Raw genomic sequence first — 13723 nt, 5'->3', positions numbered from 1 at the left:
ATATGCCTTAAATATCAGTAAAAATTTACTTATTAAGCAGAAAATCCTGCAGAAACTGCAGTGTAAGTATCATAACTATTTAGCAAATGCCTAACACAGACTGATATATCCTGCATTAGACAAACTGCAGTTCCTCCTTATTAGGCCAATTTACCAAGCTCCAAAAGGCTAAGCACCGATGGCTAAAGCCATTTCCATATGGATGCTAGTGGCCTATGAGCTACAGTGCAACTAGAAAAGGATCAGAAGTCAATGCACATGTCCAGTAGAAACTGCTCCTGTGCCAATGCTATACGCCACCTACTGTGCATGTCAACACTAAGGAGAATCTGAAAAACTTGGACTATTGGGAGGTATACAGAACGGAGACTGAACTGGCCCATATAAGAATATGGCCTATTAATAACAGTACATTGGAATTATTGCTATAACTCCATCTAAGGTCTGCATAGTGACATCACTTGACTAAGACAATGTTCAGCGGTTCATCCGACAGCATACCTGCATCCGCTTTGTGCGGACACTGGGGCATTTTAGGTCCTGCAGACGTTCCGGAATTAGGGGTTTAAAATAAATCAAATCAATCCCTCAAACTGACAGTCTCCAATGTGCAGAATGTAGGCGACAGTTACAATCTAATCAAAACATGGACACCAGTGCTTCCAACTATCATTTGTCTAATCTGCAGACTGATTCTCAGCACATTTGCTGTTTGCAATTTTCATCTACTCTAAAATGATTCCCTTTGTGCCTTTTAAATAAATGTATTGCGTGCCGAATATTTTTATAGAAGCAATCATTGATTTCAGTGTCACCATCCATTCCCCGAGCTGTGTTGCACAGTATGTTTGATTATACGCTGTATACACAATATTTTTGTTTGGTTATGCTTTTATCATTTATTTTCATATGAATATGTCCCTATTTATTTAAACATATCGGAGCCTTTGCAAATCCTTTTCTTATGCATTTCAAAACAGTACAAACAGTACCAGCAAGGCACAAATTCTCTCCATTATTTACTTACAGCTGTGCATACCTATTACATGATCATAGTTCATATCCCTTCTGCTGGCTGAGAGAGCTAATTTAATGGTTAACAGGCTTCTATAGTCATAATAAGGATATTTATGTGTTCTGGTGAATAAGGGAGATGAAAGGGACTGGATGGATTGTGTGATGATGATGCACAGTGTTTAGAAGATGTGATCACAACATGTTAGGGAGTTACTGTATTAGACTCATTTACATAACTGATTAGCAGTTCATTTTAGTCAGAGATGTTCCTTTAAATATCAAAGTGCAGTCATAAAGCACACATACTGTATATGCAAGTAATGATTACACTTTATATCTCATATATAAATGTAACTAATTATACTATCAAACTTGAAAAAGAACCATTCTGTCACTATGAATATGACCCATGGAAAGAAACAAATTATTAATGAACTTTAAAATTAATAGCATACCTTTAGGATGAAGGGAAACGTCCCAAATTACAAAGTAATATTGTGGCAATTTGATTGTTTATTATGGAAGTTATGTGCCATATTTACATTTATAGTATATAGGGTAAATTTACTAAGGTGGGAGTTCTATTAAGAAGTGATGTTGCCCATAGCAATCAATTAGATTCTACTTCTCATTTATCTAGCACCTTCTAGAAGATAATACCTGGAATCTGATTGGTTGCTATGGGCAACATCACTTCTTAATAGAACTCCCATCTTAGTAAATTTACCCCTAAGAGGTTTTTTTTTTGAATAAGGGAGCAAACAAGGCTGCATCTGAAATCAGTGACTATTTACCCCTTACCCAATGTATCCATTCATAGTACTTCAGGCTTAGGAGCTGGGTCTGATTCGAATTTACATGTTACTAGAGTCTAATGGTTTGATAGGGAGCACAGTAATATGGCTCGGTCAACAAAATGGATGCCACCACCATTGAGGAAAGGCAGGTGTTCTTAAAAACCAAGTAAACCAACTGTTAGACATAAAACAAAGCCAGTAGGTTGAAGCTTTAAATAAAATATACGAGTCACTGACTTTCAGCCTCTGATGAATTCCTTGTTCTGTGCACAAACATAGTGACACGACAAATTATGTCAGAGAAAATTTGGAGGGAGAAAGCTGACTTTACAATTCAGTCACTCAGGTCATCAGTGTTTCAGCCATAGAGATAGGGTGCAAATTCTAGTACTGATCATTAGAATATGGAGGAAGGAACACCAGAATCTAAGGATTATTGGCAGTACCTATGGTATTGAAATATGTTGTGTATGATGGACAGTGGGCCTGATTATTTACCGATTGCAACTGCGATTACGCATGCAGATGGCAGATTGTTGCGTTCTGCACATGCGTATGCATCAAAGTGCGCATAGATCACACTGCGATTGCAGACCCATCACAGAGTGATTGACAGGAAGTGACCGTTTGGGGGTGGTCAGCGAAACGTAGGCGTGTCAGTGTGGTTGAATGCCGTTACAGGGCTGTGCATAAATTAGCCACTGCGATGGAATATACAGCTTGAGCTCCCACTGTGTGCGACGAGGTTAGCAATTTCTGATAAAGGTCTGACCTTGTGCAATTGTGCATGAGGCTACGATGGTACTTGATGTTACCGATTGTTTTGCTAAGTATTACGGATGTGAGTAAGGGGAAGTGGGCGTCCTTATGTTAGGCTGCGACAGTACAGCGATTGCAAACATTAGCATATTTTCACAGTGGGTCTGCGTGCGTAATCGCAGCTGCGATGTGGTAATTATGTAACAGGAGAGCTAACAAAACTAACTGCAGACAACTAAAATTCAAAACTGAAAAGAAAATTCTATCCAACCAGGAAAAAAAATCCAAAAGTGAAAACACTATGAAGTATATGTACTAAAGCGAGAGATTTTAGAAGTGGAGACGTTGCCCATAGCAACCAATCAGATTCTAGCTATTCCAGAAGGTGCTAGTTAAATGTCAAGTAGAATTTGATTGATTGCTATGGGCCACTTATAAAAACTCTCACTTTAGTAAATAACATAAAAACATTGCAGATTTCACTGCAAACAGGCTGTTGCAAACCAAGAAAACTAGGAACAATAACCAAATAGTGGAAACAAACCTGTAAACCAGGGGGAAAAAAAAACAATAGTGGAAACACTGGTGATGGAGGTCAGTCCACACGATGAATAGCTTAACCAAGGATTGGTCTATTAACCAGGTAGAAACACAGGACTTAGTCAACACAGGGTTAATGCAGCAGACATGTAAGGCTGGCACATACAGTCATACTTACCTAGTGGCGTTCCTCCCCGAGGTGTCACAAGATGCGGGGAGGGACGACGTGCGCACCCTGCCAAAAAAGAGTCGTAGCCACGCGAAATGGGGCCATGCAAGAAGCGGCGTGGTCACACTATATGGGCTGGCCTGTACCCCTATGGCTGTTACTTGGGGAGGAAGGGGGGTGCAGGAGGTCCTTGTTTCCAGTGCCGGCCGGCTTCCTCAGTGACAGGAGACGAGTGCTGCACTTAATGCTACAGTGCAGCACCCAGCTCCTGTCAGTGAGAGGGAATCTGCACCTTGGTATCACCCTTCGGCGGGTGACACCCAGGTGCAGACCGCACCCCCTTGTGATGCCACTGTACTTGCCTACTCTCCCGGATTGTGCAGGAGACTTCCGAATTAGCGGGCAGGAGGAGTAGGCGACCCTCAGGCTTCCTTCCCACTTACTAGTGAAGTATACACTATGGTAAGGATAGTGCCACGAATTGTGGGTAAATGGGAGGGGGCAGGGCCAAATATGCTGTGTTTCTATGAAATATTGACCCAGCCCGCTCTAGACAGACTCGTGTTTCGCAGTATTTTTGTGAGTGGGCGGAGCCTAGTGACACATAACATCATGCTCCGCCCCCCCTCCAGTCAGCTGTATCTCTCCTCTGGGCTTCTCCTGTAGGAGAGACAGCTAAAGTAGGTAAGTATGATACAGTACATCAGATCCAGCCAGGAGAAGGTTAAAACCAGTGGTATGCAGCAATACACCACCTAGTGGTGGTGACACAGTAGTGTATATAGGTACCGCTATGCTTATAGCACAGTCTCCCTCCAGAGACACTCCTGAGCACATCCTATTTCTATGGAGGACAGTGAGGAAGAACGCATGATCAAGCTCTTTGTTCCTCTGTGATTTTCAACCTAAATTCCATTCACTCATCCCACAAAATGTCTGCCGTCTCTGTGAGCAGAGAGGGGGGCCAGGAACTGTCAGTAGTCATTACGCTAATATAGAGGCTGATTCTGAATTGCACAGATCTCTCTACAAGGACACAAATGGAGACAGCGCATGTGCGTAATATAAAGGCTGCGCGATTCTGAGTTGTGCGTATGGCAAGGGGAAGCCTGTTTGTGACGGATATCTTGCACCTAGCATGGGGCTAGTGCAATGGCAGATAGTAATAATTGCGGCGGCTGGTGTAAAATCAGTGGGCAGCACAGGGTTTCTGCTTGTACAAACGGATACTGGCACCAGAATAAGGTAGTAAATCAGCCATCAGCAGCTGGCGGAAACTACTGCTACTTTGTGCGCTGAGAGTAAGCCCCATAGTGAGGTCACGGCCCTTTGTGGCAGTATAGTATTACATGCACCATAGGATATAAATATGGCCCCTGATTGGCCATACCCCTAGACGTAACACGGCCTAGAACTTTCCATGCTGTCCATGTGGATGACAGGACAGGTAATGACTTTTTCCTTATTTGCACAGTCCCATTTTTTTTAATTACTTTTTATTTTACTAGACCGCAATGGTGTCATTTCTGGGATCACACACATCATGTGGTAACAGCAGCAACACGGCTAGAGAAGTTATCACCCATTTAGGGCAGTTAGCGTATAAAATCAGAATGGCACTCTTATAGTACTGTCTTTGGATCAGGTCTATTTAAGACACTGACCCCAGTCCCACCCTGTAATGATTATATGCCGAGCATGTGCACGTTATCGATTCAATTGCTGCTTTGCTATGCAATGCACCAGGTTAGAGGGAGACCTCCCGACCACCCCCTTACTTGCAGTGGGACAGTGCCCGAAAAGTTGGGACCGTCCTGCCAAAATCGGGAGAGTTGGGAGATCTGGCATATGCATCATTCAGTTTGGAACTCAGGACTAATAGGCTTCACAGGGGTCTTAAGAGAGGAAGGAGCAGATGTGCAGTTTATGGGAGCGATTTAATTGTTTAGCCGGCCACTTTTTTTTAAGGCGCCCGTTAAAGCAATTGTTGCTCCGTCTGAGTGTGATAGCCGACCCGGCGCCGGCATTTCTTCTTGTGCCCTCAGGAGGGTGCTAGAAAAAATGTACAAGAAACCCATAGTTAGGGCACCCTACCCACAGTTAGAGCGCCCCACCCAAGAATTTAGAAGAGTTTAGACATTTGCACGGCTAATCCCGGTCTAATAGGGAGTGAAGAGGGCAATAATTAAAGAGCGCCCAGAACGACTGATTTGAAAAACCGGGCGCTCATTAATTATTGCTGCCCACACAACAATTGAGTCTGCCCCCTTCCTCATGCCAGTGCATGCACATATCATTGCCTTTGTCATTTTTCCATTGATTTCCCTATTGCGAATTGGGCATATCTTCAGTGGTGGCTTGAAGGTAAGTATATACAGTACCATGGGTCCCGGATGCGCGTGTGGGCCATCATCCACTATAGATATGCCAACGATGATTCATGGTCCAAAAGGTTGATGACCAATACAAAATAATACCGTGCTGTTCATTATATGTTTCAGGCAGTACAACCCAGAAAACTTGGTGAACACAACTTGTTATATGAAATATTCCAAACCAGTACAATCTTTTACTGACCTGAATCTGAGACAGGGTCTTTCATTTCTTGTGTTAATTCTGTTAAAAAAATACGTAAGAGAGTTAGTGAGGCCATAATATAATAATAATCATTACTGCTGAAAGCTCAGTCACACAATATGTCTGCGTCTCTGCTATTGGCTTCCTTTCTTTCTTTAACATTCAAATTATCGGCTTGGTTTGCTAATTAATGGCAGTTTAATAAAATGTGTCTGTCATGGCAGTGATTTATAATCCATCCATAGTGTATAGTCAGCATTTACTAACAAATGCACAAATTGATAATTTACACATTCCAAAAAAACTTTTTGCCTATCTTCCCATTAAAAGCCTTTAACATAAAATTCAAATGTTCCTATCTTCCAAATGCCAATGTATCAGAATGTAACACTTTTAGGTTAAACTTTCTGCACCAAAAACCTAATCCCTAAGTAGAGATGTGCGATTCAGTTTTAATGAAATACGAACACACCCGGAATTTAGGGTTTCTGAGTCTAATCGAATCCTAGTTCGGAATCACTTTGGGGTAGCGAGTAGAGCCGAGTCCCGGTTCGGTTCTGCAGTCAGTTCGGGGCTTTGATTTAAAAGCCGAACTCGGATTTTGGATTGTATGTAAACAGTTCCAAATTACATGATTTATCGATATGTTATTGATTTTTTTATTGATTTTCATCTATTTTTTAAGTAATCCAAAACCGAATCCGAACTAAAACACTAGAGGGTGGTTTTGCCAAAACCAAACCAAAAACGCGATGATAAATTAGAACCAAAACACGGGGGTGCAGGTATGTCACTGTATAGATGCATTTACACAACAAATTAGAGTACATAGCTAATGTTCCAGCTGTCAGATAAACTCCTTTTTAGTCTGTATTAATTATGCTTATAACAGAATTTATTTTTATATTACAAGTGATATTAGTTGCAGATAACAATGAAAATGCCCCCCTTCCCCTCATACACGAATGATTCACCACAATGAGATACATATATTTATACTGTATGTCAATAAATCAAGTATTGGTATAATAATCTAATCTTAACTTGCTGCTACATGTTCCTTCCTCCCCGTCTACCCCATCTGTGTCACACATGTTTGTCTGCCCCTCCCCTATAGAATGTAAGCTCTTATGAGCAGCGCCCACTACCCTTCTGTGCTTCTCCCTACTTAACTTTCATCTACTTCTTACCCCCCACTAGGGCACCTAACACTTGGCTGCTTTGCTCTGTTGCTTATCTGGGTGTTATGGTCACTAATGTAGCAATATATATTATCCTTCTCCTCGTCCTGTATTGTATTGTATTGTACTGTAAGTCACTGGTCACCTATTTGTTTATGTACTATGTAAGACGCCGCAGAACACTTGTGGCGCCATATAAATAAATGATAATAATAATAATAATAAGGAATTGGTGTATTTGCATCAGAGACGACAGTTGTTCAATGTTGGACCGATTTGTGATTTATAACAAAGCCAATGACCTGAACATTACACTTTCCAGTGACTTCTGCCAATCGAGTATTTGTTTTTGCGTTTAAATATAGTTTAGAAGAGGAAATCTAATTGGTACATACTGTTAAAGAAACTAATAGAAACAGCTCTATTGCAATGGGGAGGTTGTCACCTAGATCTGTGGTTTAATGTTATCTTGATGGACAATAACAGATGTGCTGGACTAAGTATCTAATTTGGAGAGGTATTCAAAGAAAGATTTAGAGATAGAAGTTATGACAAAACCTAAGATAATGATGAATGTCCTGAGGACTGATGGATGAAAATATATTCCCTTTCTTTTTGTTATTATTATTTTTTTTATTTTAGACAAGATGATAAGAAAATTAAACAGGTCTTTCAGAAAATGTTGGATATTCTAGAATGGCAGCTGGAGAGCCTCTAGTCTCAGAAACAAACATATTTAGTGCCCAGACAGAAATCACTACCTAACAGACAGGAACATGCGGAGAGGAACACCCCTATAAAGATATTTACTGGCTACAGATAGCAATACAGTGTCTGTGCGGCTGCATTTGGCGCACACACACACACACACACACACACACACACACACACACACACACACACACACACACACACACACACACACACACAGTACTGTTTTAAAAATTATCCAATGAGTCCTATCAGAAAGGCAAAAATGTATGTAAACATATACTTTGGAACAAAACTTTAGCACTAAAAATAATGAAACTACATTGGAAAGAAGTCATCTGTGGTCCTGCTGTGCTAATAACCTGCTCCTAGATTTCCACCAAAGCACAAAGGAACCCAGTGTAAGATGGTAGGAAACTATATCTGAGTGCACAGCCCTTCTGTATATGGCTAGTGTTAGAGTAGTGGATGACGCCCAGTGCTGCACTTATGCTCCCCTTGTGTTTGCTGGTGACGTGTGCCGCGTGTGTGCAGTAGGGGGCATGGCCTCATGTCCACAAGACCATGCCCCCTGATATGTGCAGTTTCAGGGGGAATCGGTATGTTATACCGCCAGACCTAAGCCCAGCAGATGAAACACAGACGCCGGAAGGCCGGCAGTTGGAGATCCCGACAGGGTAAGTATGAACCTTATCCCTACTCCTCCCTTAGTGGTGCCTAACCTTAACCTCCCCCCTAATGCTTAAGCCTATCCTCCCCCAGGGGTGCCTAAACCTAACCACCCCCTCCCCGCACCCTAAACCTGACCCTCCCTCCCTTCCCCTAGCCTAACCTCCACCCCAAGGGTGCCTGACGCAACCCCTCTTTCCTGGGCCTAACCCTAACCATCCCGGGGGAGTGCCTAACCTGAGGTCCCCCCGGGAGTTCCTAAACCTAAGCACACCCTCCCCGAGGCTAACAGCTCCCGACACCCGGCTTACCTATGTTCGTTATGCCGGGCGTCGGGATTTCGGCGTGGGGCTAATGATAGGCGTCAGTATTTAGACGCCTATCATTAGTCCCATGCCGAGCTTTCACTGTCGGGAAGCCGGCGGTCGGCATTTCGACCGCTGGTTTCCTGACTACATCTCTTTCAGGATCGTGACCGCGTGTCAAGGCCCCGTTCATTTCACACTGGGCAGCCCCCAGCCTCTGACACAGGTGGGGTGTAAAAGATTAAACTCGCAGGCCCGCATCATCCATTACTGATGCTAGCTGGTCCATGACACCATCCGCGGGGGTAACACCAAAATAGCAGAGCAACTCAATAGTGACGGCACTGGTAAGAATTGCTTTATGAATGACCTACTGTATCAGCTGTATTTGGTAAAGCATGTACAGTATTTCAAGCAGTAAAAATCATCATTTGTGACACAAAGGGGCCCATTTATAAAAAATGCGGTTGTGATCCGTAATTTCGTCAGGTGTCGCAATGCGAGAAAGCTTTGTCCCAGCAAATCACCTCTCTGCACTTCTAATAGCCGGTGAAGGCAGCACTATCCTGTACTGATTGCCTGCCAGCATACACACACATATCCCCTGCCAGCCATTGAGATTCAGCCATCGGAAGCTATAGGCTCCTTCTATGATCAGCTGAGCTGCGCTGAACTTCCTGTATGTTTTACATACAGGAAGAAACTAATCCAGGTGCTGTGTATGAGTGTCCACCTCAACAAATATTAAATGATTTTACCTTCAATTGCTGCACACATCAAAAATAGGGTGCTGAAGAGATGGACACTAACGTGATCGCAACTGCAATTTCGTATGCATCGCAGCTGCAAAAATATACTAATGGTTGCAAAGCTTATCCGAGCATAAGGACGCCTACTGCTGCCTTCTCATAAGCGCACGACGTCGCTTACGTGGGTAAATATCGGTAACATTGACGCATAACCAGCAACCACCTAGCCCTTTCGGCAGGTTTGACCTTCCGCAGCCTTGGGAGTTCTCCCGACATGCAGAGCATAGAAAATCGCAGTGGCTAATTTATGCACGCCTATGAAACGGCGTTCAAACGGACAGACAGGCCTGCGTTTTTCAGACAACCCCCCCGTCACCACCCTCAAACATTGACAACCTATCACTCACTTATACGCATGCGTAATGGCAAACAGTCGCTCGATATGTGTCCGTAATCTCCACTGTGTCCAGCTTTGAATCAGGGCCAGAGCTTGGAAGAAGTCGGGTCTTTGCCTTTAAAGTACATAGAAACCAGCACCTATGATCCGATGCAGACCCTGAATATATCGTTAAGATAAAGGACTAAAGAGGGTGTGTATTTAGGGGCCTTTCTTTGTGTGGGTGGAGAAATACGCGATCATTTTTACTCCCCAAAACTACATGAATGTTGCACCAGCTCAAAAGTGAGGGTATTCGTCCGATTATTTTTTTAATGGAACCCAAATGACTTGGTGCACAATCAGCTCTTCAATCAGAAGTTTCACACACACAAAGTGACACATTTTATAAAAACAGTCCCAAAGTCTTCTCACTCATAATTAATTTTAGGCAGTGCCGTAACGGCTTCCAGATGTCACGCAGAGGGGGCAGGGCTACCAGCACCGAGAAGTTAAGCATTGCCCGGAGCGTCCTGGATGCTCTCTGAGCTGCTGTACTAAGAGGCAGCAGGGTGCATGGCATGCTCGGAGCCTCCATTACCGCAGTGGAACTGGCTTCAGGCACCTTGCTAGTCAGAAGTAACAGCCGTGTGGCGCATACTTGCCAACTCTCACTAATTGTCATGGAGACTCCCTGAAATAGTGGCAATCTCCTTGGCTCCCTGAAGAGTCTAGGGAGATTGCACATTAAACATCCAAATGGGATCATTAGTATAATTTCCCTGCATTGGTTAGAAGGCACAATGGGCCTGATTCAGAGCTGAACGCTCTGACCAGAGCGCTTGCTCTGAATCAGGGCCGTCCCAGCTAAATTTGGAGCAGCCTCCTGGCCGCTCGCATAGCTGTGGGTGACCACCCACAGCTTATGCGAGCGGGCAAAAAGATGGTCGCGATGGTCAAAGACCATCGCGACCATCGGGCTTGCGACGAGTCCCTGCAGTAGGGTCTCGCTTCCGCAAGCCCAGGAGTGATTTTGGCTCTATCAGAGCCAAAATAACTCCCACTGACATCATTACTGATGTCAGTGGGGCCGGACTCAGACGGTAGGCGCTCCCATGGGAACAACCCCGTCTGGCAGTCACGCCCCCGGCACACCCACCAAAGGGGGCGTGCTGTGAATCAACATCGACAGCACGCCCCCTTTGGTGTGAGACCCGGAGCGACGGAGAGCCCGTCGCTATCCGGGTCTCGCGCATGCGCACGACGGAGCTCCCTCCGTCGTGCGCATGCGCAGTAGGGCAACATCGACCCGTTTGCGAGCGTCCTTTGCTCGCAAATGGGTCTGAATTACCCCCCATGATCCCTATGTCTACAGGCATTTTCTGAAAAGTATCAGTGTGTTTTCATCAACAAGTAGATCGTACTAACAGCTTTGGGGCTCATTTACAATTGGAGTTAATCAATTTTTATGACACGCCTCCCAGATGTAGCAGTACACGCCCACTTTCACAATCTCCCTGAAATGTTTTTTTCAAAAGTAGGCAAGTATGGTGTGGCTGCGACGTCCGATATTAGTTGGATCTACTGCAGCCCAGATGGAGCTGTCGCAAATGAACGTTGATAATGATGAGTTGACAGCTGCTCTCACAAGCACAGGGCTGGGGGCAATGCGGTCGGAATTGCGACCTCTGTACATGTAACCACGCTTTCAGTGTCCTAATTTGCCCAGGACAAGGCATACATTCATAAACTGCCAATGCATTTTCATTATAGGTATGTAGTCAATAAGGGCCTGATTCAGAGATGGAAACTAATGCGATCACAGCATGCGATTTTGTATGCTAATGACTGCAAAAATCACCCGAGCATAGGGACGCCCACTGCTGCTTTCTCATCTGTGTATGACGTTGCTCACATGCCTGCATCAATATCGGTGATGGGTCTGACCAGCCACAAACACTGCAGCTCTCGTCGCACACTGAGAGCTGTCATGCTGCGAATGTAATCACAATGGCTAATTTATGCACGCCCATGAAACGGTGTTCACATGGTTAGACACGCCAGCGTTTTTCTGACCAACCTTGTTACCACCCCCTATCGCTGACTATCTGTCACTCACTTTGCGAGAGGATCCTCAGTGAAAATGTAAACGCAAACCAATCATGTGTGCGCATTGCGACTTATACGCATGCGCAGTGTCAAAAAATTGCTCGATCTGCGTAAAAATCACCATTGCGCCATCTCTGAAACAGGCCCCAAGTCAGCATTCACAATGTCAACAGTTGTGGCGTCAACAGCGTTAAAATGTCAACATGGAGACAATGTCAACATATGAAATGTCAACAATGTGAATAAATGTGGACACTACGGTTGAGGGGGATGCCTCCTGCCAAAATACCGACAGCCGCATCCCTATAGTTGGTATCCCGACAGGAGTCAGGTAAGTATACTTACCTTCCTCCTCCCCCTAACCCTCCCTTCTTGTAGCCTAACCCTAACCCTCCCCATTAGTGCCTAAACCTAAATTTCCCCCCTTCGTGTCTAAACCTAACCCCCCCCTTAGTGCCTAACCCCCCCCCCCATTGGTGCCCAACCCTCCCCCCTAGGGGTGCCTAACCCTAACCTCCCCCCCAAAACCTAATGCTAACACCGCTATGCTATCTAAACCTAACCCTCCATCCCCCCGCGGCTAACACTAAGGGAGCCCCGGACTTACCACGTTCAGGCTGGCATCCTTATGTGTTCCGGCGTCGGGATTAAGATAGACATCAGTATTTTGACGCCAATCTTAAATTCCTTGTCGGGCTTTCCCCATCGGGATTTAAACCGGCGGCATTGCGGCCGTAAGTCTCATAACTACATCCCTCGTTGGGGTTAAGGATAAAGTGACAGTAAAAAGATTTTACAACAATGGCCACATTTTATCAGAGTTGGCATGCTGAATGTCACCACGGTCAATTACGACATCATAAACACGTCAACATATTCAATGTTGACATAGCAACCATATCAACATCATCAAGTTGTTATATACCACACCCCTTATTATAGGAATATTGTTTATCTGTTTATGAATACTATCCAAAAAGTAAATATGTTATGTGCCAGTATTCATTATGGTGAAAAATCTCCTAACAATAAAATAAAGTGAAATTGCTTATTATTTCATTATCTTAACATGAGTTTATGAAGATCAATTTACAAATGCGCTATACAAAATTCTTGTTTCTTAATTAACTAAAAATCCTGCCTCCCAAAGGCAATAACAAAATGTATTAGTCATCACAATATGTACAGCAGTACACAGTGAAATCCTGCATGACTAGTCTATAGATGGCATAGAACAGCGAATGACAGCACAACACACAATACTACAAGCTTGGAGGAAGCATCACAATGTACAATAGCAGAGATACCACCTCTTCCTCCCACCTTCACAGAAATTTCTTATATATAACAAAATAAATATTAAAATAATGCATAAGAATAATAATTATAACAATAATAAAAGCAACAATAATAACAACAACAACTTGGTGCAAATTATCTTCTGACCTGAATCTTGAGCAGGTTCTTTGATGTCTTCTACAGCTGCTGTTAAAAATACATGAACAATAAGATTAGAACTAGTACTTACCGCTTACTAGAAAATGCTAAATAATTAATACGACACTGAAATGTACTAAGTAATAAATTGATTAATGTTGATGTGTATTTGTGAACATCTAAAATCAGTCCAAGTAAATAACAAGTAACATGGGTTTAATTTGCTTCACTGGTTAGTATACATCTTTATGTGTTGCATTTTCAAGTGAACACACCAAACACAGAAAGCAAAAGTGTGTATCTTATACAAAATACACTGAGTGAATA

General features: G+C 43.5%; 1 protein-coding gene across 1 annotated transcript in view; it reads right to left on the bottom strand.

Moving 5' to 3' along the window:
* Positions 1–13723, bottom strand: part of LOC148518155 (uncharacterized) — a 798612-nt gene that overhangs the window by 121710 nt on the left and 663179 nt on the right. Inside the window, exons 7-8 of the mRNA XM_088477479.1 lie at positions 13406–13444; positions 5860–5898 (exon numbers count right to left, since the gene is read on the bottom strand). Coding sequence (XP_088333605.1) covers positions 5860–5898; positions 13406–13444 — 78 coding nt within the window. The remainder of the gene's footprint in view (positions 1–5859; positions 5899–13405; positions 13445–13723) is intronic.

This window comes from Taudactylus pleione, unplaced genomic scaffold (assembly GCF_031769625.1).
Source record: "Taudactylus pleione unplaced genomic scaffold, aTauple2 ptg000201l, whole genome shotgun sequence".
Taxonomy (NCBI): Eukaryota; Metazoa; Chordata; class Amphibia; order Anura; family Myobatrachidae; genus Taudactylus; species Taudactylus pleione.
This window is presented reverse-complemented; position numbering and strand designations above follow the sequence as displayed.